Source organism: Nothobranchius furzeri, chromosome 4 (genome assembly GCF_043380555.1).
Source record: "Nothobranchius furzeri strain GRZ-AD chromosome 4, NfurGRZ-RIMD1, whole genome shotgun sequence".
Classification (NCBI taxonomy): Eukaryota; Metazoa; Chordata; class Actinopteri; order Cyprinodontiformes; family Nothobranchiidae; genus Nothobranchius; species Nothobranchius furzeri.
Genome location: NC_091744.1, coordinates 76,967,730 through 76,991,320, shown reverse-complemented (window position 1 = coordinate 76,991,320; position 23,591 = coordinate 76,967,730). Strand labels below are relative to the sequence as shown.

At 41.6% G+C, this 23,591-nt stretch overlaps 1 protein-coding gene across 2 annotated transcripts; it reads left to right on the top strand.

Moving 5' to 3' along the window:
- Positions 1-37: 37 nt before the first annotated feature.
- Positions 38-21,547, top strand: si:ch211-236l14.4 (SITS-binding protein). Of its 2 annotated transcripts, none has more exons than XM_015964870.3 (10): positions 38-727; positions 2,352-2,523; positions 12,900-13,107; positions 13,180-13,330; positions 16,517-16,714; positions 17,837-18,105; positions 18,188-18,324; positions 18,766-18,887; positions 20,888-21,067; positions 21,181-21,547. In XM_015964870.3, exons 1-10 carry the CDS (start codon positions 257-259, stop codon positions 21,352-21,354), a joined length of 2,082 nt encoding a protein of 693 aa, XP_015820356.1. In that variant the 5' UTR covers positions 38-256; the 3' UTR covers positions 21,355-21,547. The 2 variants fall into 2 exon arrangements, with proteins under 2 accessions (XP_015820356.1, XP_015820357.1); XM_015964871.3 differs by having other exon boundaries at positions 20,888-21,086; positions 21,181-21,317.
- The last annotated feature ends 2,044 nt before the right edge of the window (positions 21,548-23,591 follow it).

Sequence of the window (23,591 nt, the reverse complement as noted above, 5' to 3'; positions counted from 1 at the left end):
CAGTGTGTGGTAAGTCAATTATTCATTCATGCTCTTCCGTTTCCTCGCTAGGATTTGTTTTTCTCACAGCTTTTTTCACGTGACAGACAGGTCACTGGTGCTGGCACAATTACGCACAAAAAGCCAAACTGGAGAGTAAACAGTGTGAATAGAAAGAGTTGAGTGGTGATGATGATGAAGCTGCAGAGATTTTGGACTCATAGAAGTTTTCTGTAGCATTTCTTTATTATTCTTCTTTGCTGATCTCAAAAACAACATGCCTCACGCTCGAAATAGGAACCCCAGTCCCATCCCAGAGGTAACATGGGACACAGGGCTGAAGGAGATGAACGAGACGTGGAAAGGAGCTATAGCCTGTCTGGGGGTGGCTGTCTTCTTTGTAATGACCATCGGTATCATATACTGGCAAGTGGTGGACCAGCCCAACAAAAACTGGATCCTCAGGGGGACCATCAGCGGTCTGATCTGGGAGAGAAGAACTCACTCGCTGGTCATACAGACTCTGGCGGAGGACAAGACTTACGTGGAGATAGACGTGGGGAACGTGGGGAACCCTGACATTGAGGTTCCCTTCGTGAGGAACCTGTGTTGGCTTAATAAAACCGAGTTCTGCTACACATGGGACTCGGTGGCCGAGGTGAAGATCTCACTGGAGGCGAATGAGGAGACGGAGACAGAGTGCTACAGCATGGCTTGGACGCCGGTGCACTGTCATGTGGAGCTGAAGGTAAAGTCTGCGCCCAGGCGCAAAATATTAACCGGCAAAATGTCTCTGTGCAAAAAATGAATGTTTTCTTATTCTCCGTTTTGAAATGATTTTTCCTTATTAATGTGCAGATTGAAATGATCTTGCAACTGACGTCATACCTAAACTTGACATCAATCCAGTTCATATAAAGGAAATCATCAGCTGGAACTGTTTGAAGTGGAGCTGCTGTAATTGGTGTCCCATCATGAAAAAAAACTGTTTTTGTGGCTCTAAAATCTGTTGCAGTTCTTATTTATTCCCTGGGATTTTGGTTTTGGAGTTTGTCTGATGACGACATCCATTTACAACAAACCAGAATCACGACGCTTGCGGGTTTATTGTGCTGCTAAGATCATTATGGCTGGTTTGCGTGATTTGCTCATCAGCTTTTTGCTTGACTGTTCTCACAGTGAGTATTATTTAAACATAACGCTGTGGGGAGAGCACAATTAGGTTATATTGTAAAATTATGAACATATCAGTAAAAACAGTCTACGCACACTCTCATATAAAGCTTTATAGCTTTAGTGGACATTTAAAGATAACTATTTCTTTCTTCGCATGGGCTGCTGTGACCTCCTCTATCAATCCAAATGATCAAAGGCACCTGGTTGGTTAATCTATTCCCATGCCACAGGAACATTCCTCATAATCCAGTCATGTGCTTCAAAGCAAATCTCTCCATGCCCAGGTCACCTTTTTCCAAAATCCTGCCCAGAACCTCTCAGGTGACCCTGTTGGCAGCAGAACCCAGAGCTTCCAGTTTTCATTCTGAAAACCTTTCTCACGCAGCACTTCTGGTGTGTTGCTTTAGTTTTTGACTAGCACCTTACTGGGATATTTTCACAATTTAGTGAAAACTCATGGCACCATTAAAGACTTTTTCTTTTTTTAACATTTCTTTATTTAGATTTGGACAGCCTTACATGTTTCAAATCTGAAAGCAAATATCGTGATCAAGGAAAGGCACAATAAAAAAATAACTCATAAACATGGTGGTGGCAGTGTCATGGTCTGGGGCTGCATTGTTGCTTCAGGACCTGTTACAACAAACGAGGAAGAAAACCCGTCCATTGACCTTAGCAGTAGAAGAAATACATTTTATTCCAAATGTGCATCTGTTTAGTTTTGTAAACAACAAATTATCACAAGTAAATCAAATAGAAGTAAATAAAATGATATAACTCACAGTCAAAAAGGGATGAAATGAAGTTGAAATTTAATATGCGTGCACACACATACATACATGCATGCACACATTTGTACCATTATAAACGTGTGAGTAAAAGTTTGAGACGTTTTATGAGTATTTCATTAATTAAAAATGTTTCTTCTTACAATGTCCACAGACTATTCTTGTTAGTGACATTTAGGACACTATTGTTTTTGTATATACACATTTACATTCATATATACACACACAATTGTTGAGAAGGCAAAAGTGACTTTAAGGCTCCATTACCTGGCATTCTTCCATTTCCCTTTCCAGTCCCATTTTAGCTTTATTGATTGATGTTTAATGTAATAAACACACATCAGCCTGTCTTCTTGACTTCATTTTTACATCATTGTCTTTTTTGACAGAATGTGTTTTTTCTGTCAGGACTGTTTCTCCATGGCTAACATGTCCTGGTATGGTGGTGCCAGTGTGCGGGGTCAAACATGGCCGATTAACAATCAAAACGTCATAATGCAGCCCTTCATCATGAGTAATCTGAAGGACACTCCCTCTGGATTTGGCTCCGCCCTGGAGCGCTACTTCCTGGGCTCTTCAGGTGAGATGCTGCTTGTTGGACTCGTTATGGTTTCAGCATGTCTATTTGGAAAAGTACAGTCACATCTCTCTCTCTCACACACACACACACACACACACACACACACACACACACACACACACACGCACACACGCACGCACGCACGCACACACACACACACACACACACACACACTCCCCTTCTCAATGTGTAACATGACAAAAGGTCAGCTGTTTCTAACAAGAGTTGTGGAAATCTGACCCCTGATCAGTGGGTAAACAATGTGCAGGCTAAGGGGACTCCCACTCATGTGTTGTTTTCATACCTCTTCAATCCCACATGTGTGTGTTTGTGTTTGAACTTGACACAAACAAGCTCCACAGGTCTCTGAAAACAAACCTGACTGGGAACAGTTACTAGTGAAGAAATTGGGATTGGACCATAAAAGGAAACCCCATTTAACGGTTTAAATCAACCCTACAAGATGGTATAAATGCCTTTTGTTTCTATTAAAAGGGCCATTTGAATGAGAGCCCCACTGACTTGTTGAACTTGCCGGGTTATTTTGGTGGTGTTAGATTTTATCCCAAAGGCAAAGTGAGAATGGAAGAACTGCCAGCGGATGTGAATGGTTGATGTGATTGATGGAGGACCGTGTTCACTGTGTGTGTAATGCTTTAAAGGCAGCACTCAGAATGTCTTTAATATTGAAATTGTTATGAACAACGAACAGCTTGCTTGTTGTAGATAGAGCTTTGATCAACCTTAATTCAAATAAATAAAGAGTCTGACATGGACCAAGTGCAAAGTGTTTCTGCTAACAAAAATCAACTAATTTCACATATTCTTAAAAGGGGTCCTTCACTCATATTTTTTATACATTTGCAGTGGTTTATAGTAGGAATGAATGCCTTGTAAATCTTACTCTGGGGGAAAAAAGCTCTGGTGCAGCTGTTTCTGCAAGGAGAATTTAGCTAGAGGAAAGTAGCTTCAGATGGCAGGATTCGGGGTCTTATTTCCTGATACTTGGAGATCTCGCCTCGGATTGGCTAACAACATTGCAACTACCACTGACTGTGTTGGCTGTGCAATGCTGATGTTTTATCTCCAAAAATAACACAAGTCTGAAGGAGTTCTGCTATGTGGCGGAGTTGCTAATGCTAACAATTAGCTTCTTCTAGATGTTTTTTGCTGTTTCCTGGACAGTATAACAACAACAGCCTTCCTCGTTGTGTGTCAAGATGGGTGAGTCCATGACTGTTAAGTGTGATGTAGATCTGTTAGGATTTTCAAATCCTAGAGCAGAGGTAGTCAGTTCCGGGTCTGGAGGACCGGTATTTAGTTTCAGCTCTGCTTCAACACACCTGATTTCAGTCAGCAGGTGATTAACAGGCTTCTGCAGAGCCTGATGAGCTGCTGCACAGGTGACTCAACCACTGAATCAAGTGTGTTGGAGCAGAGAAACCACTAAAACATGATGGATACCGACCCTCCAGGCTAATGTAGGACACAATTTTTACGTTCAGCCTGCATGTTGAACTCAGAGGGAGCGATCATTTTCAAAAAATAAATACAAAAAGCTTTCTCAGTGGGAGACCTCTTCAACAACCTTGCAAATGTTACAAACTTAACTTGAAATGAATTTCACAAAACAAGAATACATGGGAACTTTGTGGTTATTTGCAGTAGAAAGTAGCTGTAGAGCTTGCTACCAAGATCATTGCTGGCTGTAAGTCCATAATAACTGAGCAAGGATAACCATGAATCATGACGTGAATCATCATATGTATGAACCACTTAAAAGTTTTGAGACTAGAGTTATTGTAAGACACATTGTGATTGCTATCTCATCTGTTTAATCGGAACATATCTCTGTTATACGTAGTCTTAAAAGTTAGCAATAAATTAGATTGTTAATTATTATAATTTGTAAACATTTATTTATTACTAATTGGGGGTGCTGACATTGGCATTAAGATGTAATATCAGAAAATATTGGTATCAGTTTTCAGTCTTTTAAAGAGCAAGTCACCCCCAAATAAACTTTTTTTTGCTGATAAACTAAATAAACGAGTGTCTAATCGTGCTGCAGACACGTGTCGTCAATAATTTGGCACTTCAGTGCATCTTAGTTAAAATTTAAATATTCTGCCTAAAACTGGCAGTGTTGTGCCGTTGTCAGGTAAAAACTCTGCACTGTATTTTAATTTAAATCTGCCACCGCTATTGGCTAAGAAGTATGCTATGATGTAAACTGGTACATTATGATGTCACAATGCTGTCGTGAGCCTGAATGTGTGTGTATTTGTTAGCGGCTCCGCCCTCTCGGTCTGCCAGGCAACAGCATGTGTTGCATTTTTCAAACATGAAGTGGGAGTGGAGTTAGACTATGGTAGGGGTTGACTTGCTCTTTAACGACAGCGCACATGTTAGACATCAAACTCTTCAGCTACTTCTCCTCTCTCTCAAAATGTCAGAATATGAGAGGTATCTGGTAATTTATTTTTCAAGTATTTAGTTTTATTTGGCTCAACTTGTGAAGTGGAAATTTCTCCTGTGTAGTGAACAATTGCTGTCCTCACTAGCTAGCTAGTCAGCTAACAAAGGACTAAAACAAAAACAAGAATCTTCACTCAAGGCTTGCTTTTCTTATCTGAACATCTTTATAAATGTTTTATCATCATAGCTGCAATGTACAGAATAATAAAAATACATTACTAATACACAAATCCTAGCATCACGCTTTGGGAGGACGAGATTCAGCTGCTGCTGGAGACAAAACAAATATTGCATTTTTTTCTATTATCAACTTAAATTAAAACAGTTATTATTTTAAACAAAAATATTTAAATTTTAAGCATGCAGGATAGGAGGAACGTGATGTTAGTTCCATAAAATGTTTTAGCTTTTCTTTTTTTATGAGAGGGTAACGCAGCATATTGTAAATTTAGTTAGGCAATGTTGGTAACAAAGGCAATTTTAAACATCCCTATTACAAATATATCCACTCAATAACACCAGACGTATCATATCTGACACACCTGTTTATCTAGGCCCTCTGCCTCTTTAACATGACTAGTACTTTCCTGAATTATTTATGTGTATGCTGCCCTCTGGTGAATGATTTATGTGCTACAGACAGCAATTGCCAATTTTATTTGAATAATTATTGTTTTAATTGTTATTCAGTGGTAGAAAATAAGATTTTGGGGCACATCATATTAGAAGATATTTCATGGGAGGTATTTCAAATGTGTTTTTAGCTATTGTGAGGATAGGAATGAGTCATGCGGTGAACGTGTGTGTGTGTAAATGATAAATGGTCAATGGTAAATGGCTTGTATTTGATATAGCGCCTTCTAGAGTCTGAAACCCCTCAAGGTGCTTTACAACACAATCAGTCATTCACCCATTCACACACTGTTGGGGATGTAGCCACAGCTGCCCCGGGGCGCACTGACAGAGACGAGGCTGCCGAGCACTGGCACCACCGGTCCCTCCGACCACCAGCAGCAGGCAACATGGGTTAAGCGTCTTGCCCAAGGACACAACGGCAGCGACAGACTGAGCGGGGCTCGAACACGCAACCTTCCGATTACGGGGCGAGCACTTAACTCCTGCGCCACCGTGTGTGTGTGTGTGTGTGTGTGTGTGTGTGTGTGTGTGTGTGTGTGTGTGTGGATAGCAATGAATGTATTTTGGGAGTAGGAACAATTTAGACCAACAAAAACTGCCCCCCCCCCCCTCCAAGAAAAGCATAACTTAGTTTTTTAAGTTAGAGAAGTTCAGATCAGATTTTGCACATGTGAGTTAAACAGGACTCAAGGTCTGATTTGATTGCAGCCATGCTTGTTAAAAGAAAACGCGATACATGAGAGTGACGCTCTTCCCTTGTTCCTGTGAGGGGTTTTGTTGTCTAATGTGCAACACACTCATAGTAAGAAAATACCCGAAACAGCTAAATTTGTACAAATAAAATTTCCAGATCATTGAATCTTTGTGGACATTTCTCAGTTTACCAACGCTGATAAATGAAGACGTTTAAATAAACAGACATCCCAAATACATAAAAGCTAATTTTATGTGTATTTTTTGTACTTAGGAAGTGAACATTCAAGATTTAATCCAAAGAACTACATAAACATGTTGATGTGATCATATTAGCTAACAGTAGCTGAGGCAGCCTTCACTCGAATGCACACATGCCTCGCTCACATGAACACATGTTGGGTGGTATGTTACATAACTGCTGCAGGCTTCACAAGAGGGCCACATGACTTCAATCCATTTTCGACCTTGTGAAGAGATGAGAGAGGAAATGTCAGGTCTTTGCAGCACTTTGTGTCCCGACTGAAGTTAGCGTGGAGAAAAAGACGATAACGTGAAATAAAAACACTTTCACGTGGATCAGATGTGATTCCAAAATGAGAAACAGCCTGAACGCTGCCAAGTGACCACTCCAACACCAAACATAGACCCAAACATAGCAAACTGATGCTCAGCTATGATAATGACGCTTGTTTGGACATTAAAGACTTATTTATCATGATATCTGGATTAAAGGTTTCAAGATGTCTTGATCCGTCTCTCTGAGTTACATCATTTGCACATTTAGCTTAGAGGGGAATAATGTCTTTTATGGCAATATGCATGAAGACACTTTTGAAAAGTTTGTTTAATGGCACCGGATCTGTTTTATTTATTGCCAGCAAACAAAACCACAATATGCATAGCAACATATGTTGGAGCAATAACAAATATGCATGTATGCAACAAATGTTTGCTGAGAATATCAGATGAGTTTGTTGAGTTTTGTTACTGATATAGATTTTATTTTTATGCCAGGTTAATGAAATAAATGTGATTTTTGCAACATATTATTTCAAGAAAAAATATGCACAAAAATGTTTTCATTATTTCTTAGGAATCAATAAATTGACCCTAAATTAATATTTACATTAAAGTCATTATCAAGACTTTATTATATTTGCAGTTGCAGGTGAACTCTACTGTAATTAACACGTCATAATTGTGCTAAATTCACTTTAATTCATCTATGGAAGAGGAATACTGCCACTGAAAATAAAATAAAAATAGTGCTACTGTATTAACAGAATTCTGAATTTTTTCACATAAATAACAAAAAATAAGAATTCTGACATTATTGTTAGAAATATTTTTCCTTTTTTTTTGTCTTTTCAGTGGCACTAATTCTCTTCCATATTGAGGAAAAGCGGCACCCCAAAAAACATAATTATTTAAATGATTTTCCCTGTCTTCATGTTTCTGGTGTATATCATTACTGATGCAGTATTTTGGCTCGAGGCCTTCAGCAGATCGGTTATCCCGTCTCTCTTCCTGAACCTGTTTTGAGGGAGCAAACGTGGTGCAGTTTTAATATAATATTAGGACAGCTGCTTGAACCCCCTGACCGCTGCACACGAGGTGTGTGCATGTGACCTGTCTTCACTTACTGTAGTTAGTCACAGAAGCACTTTATAATTGTATCGGGGACTTTTGGGAATTGACATTACCCGCGTAATTAAGGGGGCCGCCGAGAGAAAGGAAAACATCCTTGTAGAGGCATAAAATAAATGATGGAAAAAGGGAAATCGTGAAGTCAAACTGAAGCAGGAGAAGGTGAAGCAGAAAGACCCAGGACACATGCTGGCGTGCAGCAGAGTGACATTTGAGAATGTTGCCAACTGGAGGAACTCCTTGCACCCCACCTGTCTTCATCCATACAAACACAAGCGAGCAGTGATAGAAGGATTAGTGGATATTATAGTCTGTATTTCTCAACCTGGGTTTGAATTGCATTGTATTGATTTGGTTATTTTCTTTTGCATCCAAATGGGAAAACCAGCACCTAATGGTAAAAAGGGGATGCTAAAAGCTAAATGGCACTTATTAAAACATCTCATCCTTTATATAAATACAAATATATGATGAATTTAAATAATTGAATAAGATGTGGCCACAGAAACTGTTTCTGGTACCTGGATCTTAGCTGTGGATCACCTGATGGCTTTGGGTTCTGGAGTTTTTCTGGACTGGGAGCACGTTGATTGAATGGATTTAGGCGGCTGAGACTGGTTCTGGTGACATTCCTGTGAAGCAGCATTGTTTAATGAGTTTGTCCGTGGCCTCTGGCAGCTGGTCTGTTGGCTGGCTCATGTGTTTCTGCAAACTCGCTCTCATGTGTTACAGGTGAGCTTGGTTCCAAAAACACCTGATTTGAGTCTGTGGATAATCAATAGGCTTCTGCAGAACCAGAGGTCACACTAACAGTCGTTTGTAGGGTTTTTTTACAGAGTAGTGCTTATGTAAGTGCATTTGTCTCGTTTAGGAAATGTAGTTTTGAAAACCCTACAGCAACCTCACGTGTACAACTGCACATGTCAGCTGTTCTCCAGTTTGCACCACACCTGATTCAGTGGTTGAAATCATCCTGTTAATCACTCGCTGGTTCAAATCAGGTGTGTTCAAGCAGAATACACCCAGTGTTTCTCTGCTCCAACACACCTGATTTTAATCAGGTTCCTGCACTGAATCAGGTGTGTTGGAGCAGAGAAACAATTAAAACATGCTGGATAGGCAAGGAGGCAAGGAGAAGGGAGAGTGTGGAGGTGGAAGTGAAGTTGGGGAAGAAAGAGGTGAAGGCTTTGGTGTGGGATAGGGTAATGGGTGAGTGGCAGAGGAGGTGGAGGGATGAAAAGAGAGGGAGGTTTCTTTATGGGGTGGTGGACGATGTTCGTAACAGTCGTTTCTGTGTGGGGAAGTGTAGGAAAGTGCAATCGGTGTTGAATCGGGTTCTTTTGGGGCACACTTATTTGAATAGCACGCTTAGGTTGATGGGGAGGCACTCTGCGGGTTTATGTGAGCATTGTCTGGTGGAGGAGGATGTTAATCACGTTATTTTTAATTGTCCTTTTTATGGGGACCAAAGGTTGTGGGTGATGGAGAGGTTGGGTAGGGAAGGCGGAGCACTGAATTTGAGGACTTTGTTCACTAACATAGGCTTTCTTTGGGGATTCCTTAAAGATTCAGGTCTGAAAGATAGACTGTAAACTCTGATCCACACTCCGGAACAGTAGGGGCGGTAATGCACCTTTCAGTTGGTTGCCGGCCGTCGTAAAACTCTAAGAAGAAGAACAACAATTAAAACATGCTGGATAGGAGCTCTCAGGGACCAGAATTGGACACAGTTCATCTAAAATGTGCAGGATTCAGCTTAAAATAATGCTTCTATAAAAAAATACTTTAAAGTTCCTAGAGCCTTTTGATTTTTCTTCATCAAACCCTCTGCACAAAGCAAACCAACTCTTCAGTTTTTCATTATTGTTTTAATATTATTGTTATAATATTGTTTTGTGGCCACCAGTTCTCAGAGGCTGAGTACAGAAATTAAACTTCCATTGTTAAGGAAACACACACACACACACACACACACACACACACACAGGGTCAGGGTCTGTAAGCGTGTGTGGGTGACATAAATAACAGTGGGTGTATGACGGGTAAAGGACTGCAGCCCATCTGGTCCACAGCAGCAGGAACTCAAGGTTGCAGTGTTTTCCTTCAGTACTGCCTCCTCCAAAGGGCCTTGATGCAAACTTAAAACCTTCCCGACTTCCGAGAAAGTTCACTGCTGCAGCCACCTCACAACACAACCGCCTAAGACCAAGAGAAGGAAGTGCTGAATATTTACGATCCCATAAGTCCTGCTTTTTTTTTCCTTACATGTCTGCAGTTTCTTATTAAAGAGAGAGTGTAGAAGTGTGCGTGCGTGCACGTGTGTGTGTAAGAAAATTCATGGATCTCTACGTGTGCTCAAAAGTCATTTGATTGGTGCGCTCGCTCTGCCACTGTAAAAGTGAGGAATGCACACGTCAAATCATTCAAATCCGCCCAATAAACTTCCCTGCTGCAGCTTTGAAGGTGCGAGGATACTTTCAGTCAGGCGTGTAATCTCACCTCTGGTGGAAAAATGTTTTATGGGAACTTGGAGCGTTTAAATAATTGTTCTAAAAATAGGGTTGCCTCTTTTGTTTCCTCCAGTGTCCCACCTTGGCACGCGCTCAGCGTCTCAAACCTGCGTCATTTCTTTAAAATGATACAATTCCTGCTCTGGTGTAGTGTGCACGCACAGAGATGAGACGTTAGTCTCTGGAAGGCAGAATGGCATTTTGGTAAATGCAAAGCAGGTATATATATATATATATATATATATATATATATATATATATATAAAAATTAGGGATGTAAGAAAATATCGATATGGCAATATATCGTGATATTTTTTCCAGCAATATTATATCGATATTCAAAAGCCGTGTATCGGAAATATCGATATGGCAAAATAATGTGATATTTTTTCCTGCGATTAATACATCGATATTCAAAAGCCGTGTATCTAATTCTTGAAAGAATTTACATGCAAACATTTGTGTATTTCTTTTCATTTTGTGCAATTCAATCGCCGCCCGCTAGTTGGCAGCAGTGTGCAACGGGTTTTGTTTCCACCATTGAAATGTAAATCCCTCCATCATGGCTCAGATACCTCATGTTAAACACGTTACGTATCAGTTTGGACTGTTTATTGAACATTCTTACAATAAATTCAGTAAAAAAAAATTGCTTGTAACGTCTGACTGAATGTTTCGCAATATATCGTGATATATCGTATCGCCTCCCCTGTATCGTGATATGTATTGTATTGCCAGAATTTCAAAAATACACATCCCTGATAGATATATATATATAAAGATCGGTTGAGGAGCAAAAGGGATGACAGATTTTTCCCATTAACTTGAGATTCATTTCTGCAAACTCATGCCTGCATGTTCTATCCTATTTCTATTATTTATATGTCTATAAAACCTGATGTGTGTCACTTACCTGTTGCAAGTAAAACCTAATCTTTATCTGCTCTGTATAAACCTGTGGCGACCTAACACCTTGTGAGAGGCAGCTGAGGCGTTACCAGTATCTCTTTGACATTATCCGTTACAAACACGTGAGAATAAGCTTTAGGTCGAAGGCTCTTCGCCAGCCTTATGCAGCACATAATTACTGATCTCCAAAACTATTAATCTGATTATAAACTGGTGCGTGAGTATCCTGCCCGCTCCTGGTCCCCGCATGAGAACAGTAAGCACATTGAAACTAGAGAGGGAGGCCGAAGCAGGCTGAGCTCTCACCAGCTTCTCAGACTGTTTAATCCGTCCTCAGATCAGCTTCAAACCTCAAATCCTTCATTTGAGCAGCTTGTGCGACCATTTGGGCCCGGTAAAGAGTCCGGATGAGATTCTGGGTTCACAGCGCAGGGTTTTGTCAACCTTAGATGGGAATGACCTGGATGGAGTAGAGGAGCTATGAGGGAGAAGGTGGGAGTCTCGTTGGGGGTGAAGTGGTAAGGGTAATGTGAGAGGGATGAGGCATTCCATAACGGGCACCTACATCTGCAGATGCAATTTTCTGATGTGCATAATCTTGTTATTTCACTTCACCGTGAGAAAACAGGGAGGGTTATGGGAAGGTTAAGCTTGTTGTTAAAGGCAGGTGTTTTATTTCTGTTCAGTAAGACGTGCAAACGACAGTGGGCCGGCGTGTCTTATTGTTCCAAATCAAACAGAACAGAAAAAAGTATTAAAGCCAGGAGGAAATGCAATGCAGTAAAAAGCTGAACATTTTGTTTGATCACATTTAAATATATTGAGAAAAGTGAACATTTAGAATAAGTTGAATTCAAACATTAACATGATAGTTTTACACTAAATATTCAGTCAACACACAAGTTAGGACTGCTGTAAAAGAGAGAACCTACCAAAATAAAAGCCCGACAAACATCTTGTGTCCTTCTTGACGGCTTTTATTTTGGTAGGCTACTTTTACTTTAAGGCAGTCTGAATTTTCATAAAAAAACGAAATACCGAGTTGAAAACTTGTCATTTTTATATTTAGAATTCAACATTTCGAAACAGCTTTCTTTATTCTAAATGTTGTTATTTGAGTTGATGTCAATCAGACGTAAAATTGGGCTTTCCCAAATGAATGTGGTGAACTTCGGTGCAACCTGCAGCCAAATCGTACATTCGCACGCTGGAGCATTTCCCTCTAGCCAGTGTTTATCTTCCATCTGAGAAGAGCAACATCAGCTGACGCAGCCGGATCTCCACCTCCTTCAGCGCTTCATGAGATACTCATCCTGCTCTTAGCAACACTCACAACAACACACAAGTGTAATCTCACTAATCACGACGAGGTCACTTATTTTTATTCACTGTTTACAGACGTCATAAAACAGAACTGATTTCTTTTTGACCAGCATGTTGTAAACGTGTGTAACTGTTGTGAACTAATGCCCGGCATCCTCTCTGCTTCCTACTGTGCAGGAGTCACAGTGCTCGTGTCTCCTGATATTCCCGTGCAGCTCGGGATTGACAACAGGCAGCAGTTCTGCCTGAAGTCACTGCCTAGTATGGAGCGCCTTCCTCTTCAGTACACCGTGTGTGTGGCCCAAAATGTAAGAGCCGCGCATCAAGAAGCGGTTCGAGAGCTCTCCGAGCACAGCAGGGAGCTGCCTAACATGAAAGCTCTGTGGTGAGTTCAGGCCGAGAATAAGTCTGATTTCCTTTACACAAATGTCCCGATTGATGTCCGTTTTTCCTGCAGGCTGCCATTCTGGAAGCTGCTCAGTAATGTGGACTCAGGGCCGAAGGTGGAGAGGGAGTTGAGAACTTTCTCGAATCGCCTGAGGAGACACCAGCTGGGCGAGGGAGTCATCAGCCTCAATGAACATTCCACCAACCTCCTCTCAGAAATGGTACTTGCTGTTCCAAAAGTCCCCATAAGGTTTTAGATTGAATTATTATTTACCCCCCAAAAGATCAAAGGTAGACAGCAATGTATTCGCCTGTCTGTGTGCGTTTATCATCTAAAGGGAGACGTTGCAGTTTTGGCTTGCTTTTAGCACTCCTTAGAGTCCATTATGAATTCACTGGTAAACCGAAAGTGAAACTCCTCTCCTCGGTGAGCGTTTTTCCCTTTAACACCTTAATCTAAAAGCTGAAATGTCTTCTCAGCCTTTAATAGTTTCTACAGGAGTGATTCATCACCAAATCAAACAAATCAGCTGCATTCATGATCTAAAACATGCAGGAAGCGTGCCAGAAGCAGACTTCAGCGCCAGGCATGTCAGCTCTTTGCTGTTTATTGGTCAAGAGATTTACCAGTCGGTCCACATTCCAAACCCTCACCTATGGTCACGAGTTTTGGATAGAGACCAAAAGAAGGAGATCACAGATACAAGTGGCCAAAATGAGTTTTCTCTGCAGGACGGCTGGGCTCTGCCTTAGAGAGAAGCTCTGTCATCCGGGAGGGGCTCGGAGCAGACCCGCTGCTCTTCCAAATTAAGAGGAGCCAGTTGAAGTGGCTTGGGCATCTGAGTAGGATGCCTCCTGGACGACTTCCTGATGAGGTTTTCCGGGTCAACTGGGAGGTGACCAAAAGGAAGACACAGGACACACCACCTGGCCAGGGAAAACCTTGGGATTCCCCCGAAAGAACTGGCCCAAGTGGCTGGGGAGGGGGAAGTCTGGGCCTCTCGGCTTAGGCTGCTGAACCCGCGACCCGACTCTGGATAAGCGAAAGAAAATGGATGGATGGAAAGATGCTCACCTACAATGGAGTCAACCCAAATCAAGATGGCCGCCCCCACTAATTGACATTTTCAAAAACTTGAAAACTATATTTAGCTCAACTTTGGTGAGATAGTAGCCAATAGGAGACACTCAAAGCTCCACATTGTTCAAGACTTTTGTTTAGACTTTGGCATAAACCCGGTGTTTTTGTTTTTTGATGGCTAAATATGTGATGAACCTACAGCATGAATTTCAATAAAATAGTATAAAAGTTTTCAACAACAATTGGTTCAATCTTGGAAGACACAACACAGATATTAAAATTCAACTATCACAAAACCAGCTACATCTAATGGGCCATTCCCATCTGTACCGGGTCGGCCCGGGCCGGGTAGCGTAGGTTGTTAACATATCTGGGTGACCTGGTATTTTTCCGGGCCAACCAAGGCTCATTCTCAGCCCTCTTCTCGAGGGGGTCTGCTTCAGGCCGACCAGGGCCAACACACCCACTGCTGACAGCAAATTCACACCTTCCATTAGAGCAAGCCTCTGATTGGTGGGTAGAATCAGCCCACATGGGCTTAAGACAAGGATGTGTGGAATCAACCGGGCCAGGCTGGGGCCGACTGGGGCTACCCGGCCCGGGCCGACCCGGTACAGATGGGAATGGCCCTTAGGGCCCTGTCCACACGTAGCTGGGGATCTGCCAAAACGTAGATATTTTCCTACATTTTGGCCTGTCATCCACACGAAAACGGAGTTTTTTCACACGAAAACGGATCTTTTTAAAAACTCCGGCCAAAGTGAAGATCTGCGTTTTCTCCGTTTTGGGTGTCTGCGTGTGGACGGACAAAACCGGAGTTTTAAGGTCCGCAACGTCACTTTCTGCGACAAAAAATGCTGACATCACGTGTGCGACCTGTGTTTACACTAGCCGACAGCATGGATGCCCTCAGAGCTGCGCTCTGTCACTACCCGATCCATCAATTGTCCAAGCGCTTTCTGCTTGTTTGTTTTTGCAAGCGGAATTACTGCTCCTTGCGGAAGACCACAGACGAAGGACGAGGTTAAGAACGGGGGAAGTACTGCCACCTACAGGTCTGGCATGTCCTTAACAACGTATTTATCCAGGTACGTGTGGACAGAGTTTTTTTTTAAACGCGGTGGTGTGGATGCAAGTTTTTGGAGGGGCGGATATTCGTTTTTAAAAAACCCCGGCTACGTGTGGACTAGGCCTAAAATGGTTTTTCTGTTATTGAGCTCAAATCTGATGTTGTCTTAGCCCAGAGTCACACACGCCACAAACCTGGTGGTTGTGTAAGATCTTTGATTTTTGCACAAGATTATGCAAAACATTTGTTGAAAGATTTGATCAAAACAGCAGCAACATCTTTCAAACATCAGTGCAGCCGGGCTGGTAGAGGTTAACAAAACTGGCAAAGAACAGAGAAGCAAAAGGATCTGCAGAGTAGCGAAGACAGGCGAGGAACAGAAAAAGGACAAGATGACCAAAATATCACAATTCAACAAAGCATGGCCTTCTGTTTTCACGATGATTGGATCATAATGCAGAACATGAGAAAGGGTCATGAATCGTTTAAATATGAACCGTCATGTTAATGACTCCTGTGTCATCCTATTGCATTGTCGGATATTGTTTCACATGTATCACATGACTCTCTGTGAGTGTTTTTCCAAACTGCCCTCCACAGTCAAGTGGATCCGTGTCAATACCTGGTGATGTTACAAAACAAATATAGTTGTGAAAAATACACACCCTCTTCTGAGAGCTCAGATTTCCCAGAGTGTGGGAAGTGCAGGATGGAGGGAAATCAGCCAAGACTAACTGAAGGAGGTGATCCTGACACCAGCTTGATGCTGCAAGCTGACCAGGAGCACAAAGACGCTCACGGATCTCACCGTGTACCGGTAATGGCAACGGTGTGATCGCCTCTCCGGTTCGGGCGGCAGACAAAAAGGAACAATGTGCATCTGTTGATAGATTAAGTTCAGTGGACAAAATGTTTCTTAAATTAAAAAAAATGTGTCCTAATTGTCTCAGTTGTTGGAGTTTAAACTGCTTGTTCATGATGTGATTTCTCTGAATAAAAATGCCAAACTAGTTTTCAGGGTTTCTGTTCCTCTGTGGAAAAAAACCTGAGAAGCATGTTCTAATCTCTTTCCTTCTCTTTTGCCTCCTAGCCTCAGTCTCTCTGTTCCTAAGAAGTTTTGTTCCACAGTTGTGTAATCTGTTAATCCAGAAGATTTTCAACACGTCAAAAGGATTTGGACATCGTCCACGCTGCAGATTTTAAATGCACGTGTTTCTGTGAACACGTGACCAACATTATTTCTGCGTCCCTCCACAGGACCACGACTACCTCAACAGCAGGAGAAGGGGGGCGTCCAAGAGACTGTCCAGGGACCTCCCACTTGTAAAGCTTCTTAACATTTCCATCACCCTGTCCCCTTTCCTGGGCGTGGACACCACGCAGTTCCGCACCTCCCTCGTGGACGGCACCGAGGCCTTCTGGCTCAGCCTGCCGTCGGCCAATCATGGAAAGCTGGTGAGAAAATGACAGCAATAAACGGGTTCATGTTTATATTTTATATTCCTATTGTCGGGTTGTGTGTTTTCACTTGAATTTCTTTATTGATAGAGTTCCTTTCAACCCGCTAAAACATCAGAAATGAATTCTGGACACCTGATATATATTTTTTTTAGGTTCTTTTTAGAATCAAAGGTTTTTCCAAAAAAGTCATCAGGAATTTGTCTTGGTGACTTGGTCCGTATTTTAATAAACACAATTATCACTTTTTATGCAAAAGTGGCTCATGCTGAAGTCCTGGTAGTGCTTTATTTATTTATTTGTTTGTTTATTCATTCATTCATTTACTAATGAAAGGGGGAATGGTGACACTCAATAAATAAAATCCATGATTTCATCAACAGGGTCACACAAAAATGCTGTGTCAGCATTAACTCAGGTGCTGAAAAAGAAAAAGCCAGTTCCTTATCGTTTGCTTGTAGAAATTTGCAAACTACAACAGTATTAAAATATTACAGGAGGTTCAGTGGCTGCTGTGACACAGTTTGGGGGGTTAGAGCTACAGAACGTAAGCAGGTAGCTCCAAATATGCTCCACTAGAGCAGAAATAGGCAGAAAAACTGAAATGAACCTAAATCATATAACTGATAAGATTTTCAAACGAGAGTTCAGGTTGCCATGGTTACGTATATCGGAAAATCTAACCTGCATTAAAATTTAAAATCCATCCATCCATTTTCATCCGCTTATCTGGAGTTGGATGACAGGGGCAGCAGCCTATAAGCAGAGAGGCCCAGGCTTCCCTCTCCCCAGCCACTCGGGCCAGCTCCTGGCCAGCCTCCATCGTGTCCTGGGTCTTCCTTTTGGTCTCCTCCTGGTTGGACGTGCCCAGAAAACCTTACCAGGGAGGCGTCCTGGAGGCATCCTAGATGCTCGAGCCACCTCAACTGGCTCCTCTTGATATGGAGGAGGGACCGAGACCCTCCTGGATGACCGAGCTTCTCACCCTATCTCTACGCGAGAGCATAAAACTATACCTATAAAAAACCTCTCCTAATGACACAGTTTTGCATTTAGCACGCATGCACACATCAACTCTGGAGGAGTTCAATTGTCCTAACTTTGGTTTGTCCCAACCAGATCCCTGTGATGAGTCAGTGGCGAGGAAAGTTCTGCGTGAAGCTGAACCTCACCAACCCAGGAGCAGTTCACTGGTTTCTGGACAGAGTGGAATCCCTGCAGGCCCATTTAGGAATGGAGTACATCCTCTTGGAGGGGGGTGAGGGGAATCTGTTCGAGGAGCAGGCCCTGCGGCCGCCGCAGGCTCTGGTCGGAGACAAGTACATTGAACTTATGGCCGACCTGGCCGCCAGCATCGGAGACTCCACCATTGTCACTGCGGGGACGCGGTAATCCTCTGGGGAACAAAAATGTGTTTATTTTGAGGTCATTTTTCTTGGTTTGTTTTTAATTGTACTTTGCGTGACTCAGGTCAAGCCACAGGCCTCTGTTTGTGAGGATGACCCCTCTGCAGTCGGACTGGGGTCCCACGGGCCTGAAGGCCATCATTCCCTCCTTGCTGCACCACACATTGCTGGGATACAACTTCCTCATTCCTGATGCAGTAGGTAATACAACAACAATACGCTTTGTCACTTTTACACAGGGAATTTACAAAAGAACCCCAGACGAAAACAAACTCGACCCTGTGGTTCCTGGCACATAAATCAAATGTATTCTTGTAATTTTCTTAATTCTTCTGACGGTCGTTCACAGACAGCTGATGTGTGTGAGGAAATTATTTCCTTTGAAGTGGAAAACACAGCAACAACAGATGGTCTGTGATAGACTAAAGAAAATGGACCAAAGGAGAGAATCACACATGCCGACTCATCTTTCATATGAACGCCAAATTAAAAAACAACCGTTGAGTCATTTATGACTTTTATGACGGCAGAAAAATGGGATTCTGTTCATTTAAAGCTCAGAAATCTAATCTGTCTCTTTTCAGTCCTGCTTGTCCTAACATCCACCTTTCCTGCATCCGTCATGACTTTATTCTCTTCCAGGAGGCTCTCTGTCCGGAGATCTGGTAACGGATCAGGAGTTGTTCATCCGATGGCTGGAGATCGCTGCTTTTCTCCCGGTTATCAGCTTCCATACGCCACCCTGGGTCTACGGAGACGACCAGGTGAACACAACCAGACTAAACACATTACAGAGAAGTTCTCACCGACATTCTTTCTGAGGAGCTCGGAGCTGCTGAGATCTGATCCATCAAAAGTCTGATCTGGCAGAACTAAATCCCAATCTTCTCCCATGGAAGTCAGAAACGAGCTGTTTGCCATGCACAGCTGGAAACCAAGACATGTGCTTTCCTGTAATTGATATGGATATTTTAGACAACGAGGTGCTGGAGCTCAGGTTCCTGTAACAGTTTGTGTTCCTCAGGAAGCTGAAGGCATTTTTTTTTTCATCTCCTCCCCTTCCCTTCCTGCAGTTTTCTCGTCTCGTTCACCTGTGGTTAAGGGTCCCATCTGTTTTAAATTACAATCCTTATTTTAGATTTACGGCTCTCGAGATCCACTTCGGCTGGAATGATAATGAATCTGAGAACAAGTTTTGGAAGAACACTTTATTACAGTTATGAGTGGGAATGATGAGCTGCATTTTCTTCCGTGTAGCAGATGGAAGGTCGGCAAAAAAAAAAAAAAAAAAGAAAATTACCGGTTGTGACTTGGACAGCGCGACCAAGATAAAAATAGAGAAACTGGACAGCTAGACGTTGGACAACAACGATTTTCGATTTTGGTAATAAAGTTAATTAAGTCGGACGAGAGACTTTTAGTAGAAACGAGACAAAACGTGTCACAAATTGCTTTTTTATGACATTTTTATTGCAGTTGAAACGTGCTCCTTTATTTCCAGAACGCGTGAGACATTCAGTCAGTCACGGCCAGGTCACAGAAACGAACGACTGCGCCGGAATCAAATAGCAGCGAAACCTCAAACCCACACGCACGCCTGGCTTCTCAATTAGATCCACTCAGACCTGGGCTGGTATTCAGGCTAATTCCAAACGCTCTCCAACCTTCCCAGCTCATGAAAAAAACACTGTTTTCTTTAATAGATGTGGTCAAATTATGTTTTTGTCGCGGTACACGTCGGAGGATGTGACCCTTTCAGGAATGCTGAAGTCACTGAGTAGAAGCTTGACTGGGAGGAGAGTCGAGACTTTTGGTTTTAGTGCATTTTGCAGCATCAGTCAGGGGTCTGGAGCCACAGGTGGCCCTTTGGACCAGCTCCATTGGCTCTTAATAATTTTTACTAATAATGAAAAAAATAAATGTAGATAGAATGAAAGTTGCAGATTGTTTTTCGTGGTATTAAAGTACCAGTAATATTTTTAGATCTATTTGTGTTTTTTACATAATTTTCCACAAAAATAAATCCATGCTAAAATATCAATACTCTTCTTGTAAAAGTTTAATTTGTTTTTCTAAGTCATTTAAAAACCTAATGATAAAAATCTTAGGACCTTTCTGTTTTAAAAGTTATATAACTGCAAATGATCTTTTCTGTTTTAACCGTTTGATCGTTGTTTTATGTTTTTTAGCACTTTGAGACTTTTTAGTTGATTTTATTGTGTTTTTAGTTTGTTTTATTGCTTATTTACGGTTTTTGTGGTTGTTCAGGTTGTGACGTGCAAAGCCCATTTCAAATAAAGTGTATTAATAATAATAATAATAATAATAATAATAATAATAATGGTAGGATAAATAAATGTGTTTTTAAATGACAATAAATTATTATTATTTACAGAAGACAAGAAAAACTTGGCTTTAATCTCAGATTTCCGCCATTTTTATGGAATTTTCACATTATTTTCGTAATTCTGAGAGAAAAAATAAATTTGACTAACCCTAATCAACTTCCATACATATTTCTAAAAATTTCTGCATATATAACAAGATTTATTTTGTTGGACTGAGGGAGAGCAACGGCTCGTAGGATTGTAAACATTAATATCTTACCTGTTGGAGACTGCACTGGGAATGGCTTCAGTTTGAAGAAACAGCGTTTTGTTCAGATCAAACTAATGATTCCAGATTTTTTTTTAGTTTCTTCCATAAAAGATTCTAGCTTTTCCTGAACCATCGTTAACTTCATGACCTTTGACCCCTCCCCCAGGTGTTAAACCTGACCCGGACCTACATATCAAAGCACCAGAGTGAGGTGGTCCCGCTCGTGGAAAAGTATGCCGACGGGTGGCTGCTGACGGGAAACCCCATCTACCGCCCAATGTGGTGGCTCAGTCCAAGTGACCCAAAGACTTTCACCATTGATGACCAGTTCCTCATCGGAGACGAGGTGACCTAATGCTGCCCCGGTGGGAGTGGATCGTGTTCCTCTTTTCAGCATTCGATGTACTTGGCAACTCGAACCTCTGACTGGTGAATTTGTTTCAACTTTGGTATTTTCAGGTCCTGGTGGCGCCGGTGGTGGAGAAGGGGGCAGCACAGAGGGATATTTATTTACCAGACGGGGGCTTTCAGTGGCAGGACAGCCGGAGCGCCCAGGTTTTTGACGGGGGGACGTTTCTGCAGGACTACCCCGTCCCTCTGGAGGAGGTGGCTGTTTTCTCACGGAGAAGCTGAGTCATGACTAATCCACTGAGTCTCCTGATTCTCAATCAAATTCTTAAAAAGAAAACTTCTTTGAAAGTGTTTGCACTTTTCCCCTAAAGACCATGGACTCTCTATCAACACCTGACTTGAGATGATAAATAGAAAGACTTTTGTTTTTTAAATACTTGCACTTTAAAGTGAAACTTTATATATTTTTTCTCTTTTTGACAGATTTTTTTGTAAAATGTTAATCAGTTTTACCTCTTGGCTGATTGGTTTCTGGACTCTGTTGTTTGTTTTTTATTCATTCACCTATTTTTGTGTATAGTTCCTGAGAAATCTGGGTGTTTACATGCTGCCTTTCAACAGTCTGCCTTTAAATCCGTCGCTGCTGCTGGCCCTCCGGATGAGGAGGAACAACACAAGCCCCATTGTTGGCTTGGAAACATTTCTCAAGAAGACCAAATGAAGAAATAGAAAGCAAAAAAAAAAAAAAAAGACTTTTGAAAGGGTTTTTATTCATTTTTTTCCTGAGGGAACTGCTTACTAGATTTGACAGAAAGATGGACAGAAGCACAGTGGTAACACGTGGCTCAGTCACACATGAGGATGGCTCTTACTTGAACCGATCTTGGCTGATGCTCTGGGAATGTTTCTCAGTTTATAAAGTTATTATACACATCAACCTTCAACCCCTTAGCACATATTCTTAAAGTAACACAGAGCAGTTCTCTGCTCCGCCACCCTACTGGTTGAAAGTGGAATTACAACTACCGTAAAGACCCCTGCTGCAGCCTGCTGTAACTTAGTGCTTGCAATGAGCTAACACTAACGTGAGCAAACCAATACTAAAATAAACCACAAAGTATAATGATCCGCCAAAGATATTACTTACAAGTCAAGTAGCAACAAAGCCAGGTTACCATCAGTCCGTGATTTCTGAGGCCTCCTTTGGCTTCCTCAAACTAGTCAGGGTTGCCAACTTTTGAACTTTTCCATGTAAGAGAGAAGGGAGGGGTTGAGTCTTCAGCATGAGATATTGAGTGTGTGAAGAGGGTCAGATGAGTTGGCAGCCTTGCTAGCATTGGCCGCGCCGACGTTTACTCTGGTTTTAGCGCTTTGCTTCGCCTCCAAAGACATTAATTTCTTACTTTTACTTTCAGGCTCCACCATGATGCGAACAACAAAGCAAACTTCTTTTTCTTCATCTTGTGCTTTTATTGACAATCTGTGAACTGAAAAGCTAACTGCTAGCATAATAGCTAACAGCTGTAAAGCAGGTAAAGAGTGTCCCCTGTAGAGCACCTACCCACTCCACAAAACTGTTAAGTGCGGTATCTGGCGGGCGGAGGGCTTCAGAGTTATGTTAAAGCTCTAGCTTAAAGTAAATAAACTATTTAGTGTTACTTTAAAGCAGCACCCACACACCACCGTACTGTATTTCTGGCTACCACAGAACCAAGTACCTGTTGCTTTAACTTGACTTTTATTTATCCTTTGAATCAAATTAGACTTTTAGATGACCAAACTCTAAATGAGAGGTTTATTTAACTTTTATCCCGTTTCCAGTTTTAATGCGGAGCTCAACGTGTGCTGGTTGTAATCAGCACATACGAGCGATGAGACAATAATAAGATGTAATTTGAACATCAAAACTGTTTATTTGGAATACATGATGGTAACTTTTTGCCCTTAAATATAGTATTTTGTAAAAGTCTTGACTCATTCCCTCATTTCTTCATATTTTGCCTCCAAGCTGCCAGATTTTCTTGTGGCTTTGGCTGCTTTTCTGAATCTTTTTCAGCACTTCTAGGTGACTTTTGAGTAATTTAGGCACAATTCTTTAAATATCTTAGCAAGTAAATGTAACTGTTGTTGTTTTGTTATCAACAGCTTATGCGTGTGCTTATTCATTTTATTATGGTTAATTAATTTACTCCAAAATAATACATTTTGACAAATAAAATTGCATTTTAGCCTAAAAAATGTGATTTTCTACATAATCATAGGTGAAAAACACATCCTACTATTAGCCATTGACAGATATTTTCGTGTTTTCAGATGCCGTTCATCTGTTTTTAGGTCTTACATTTCATCCCTTATCCTCCAATTATCAACCATCCTAATTTTTCAAGCACATCAGGTAAAAATACAGCCGAAGACCGAAGAAAAATCTTCATTAAACCTCTTCAAAGGAGGAAATTCTGGCTGCTTGGATGAAAAGATATAAAGAAAATCGGAACGTTTTCGAAAGTTGCACTGTGCTG

Bases quoted from the DNA above. Each gene is read 5' to 3' on its own strand.
- si:ch211-236l14.4 (XM_015964870.3), top strand. From the start codon at position 257: ATGCCTCACGCTCGAAATAGGAACCCCAGTCCCATCCCAGAGGTAACA. The intron at 2,524-12,899 runs GTGAGATGCTGC...CCTACTGTGCAG, and splicing joins CTACTTCCTGGGCTCTTCAG to GAGTCACAGTGCTCGTGTCT. The intron at 21,068-21,180 runs GTGACCTAATGC...TGGTATTTTCAG, and splicing joins AGTTCCTCATCGGAGACGAG to GTCCTGGTGGCGCCGGTGGT.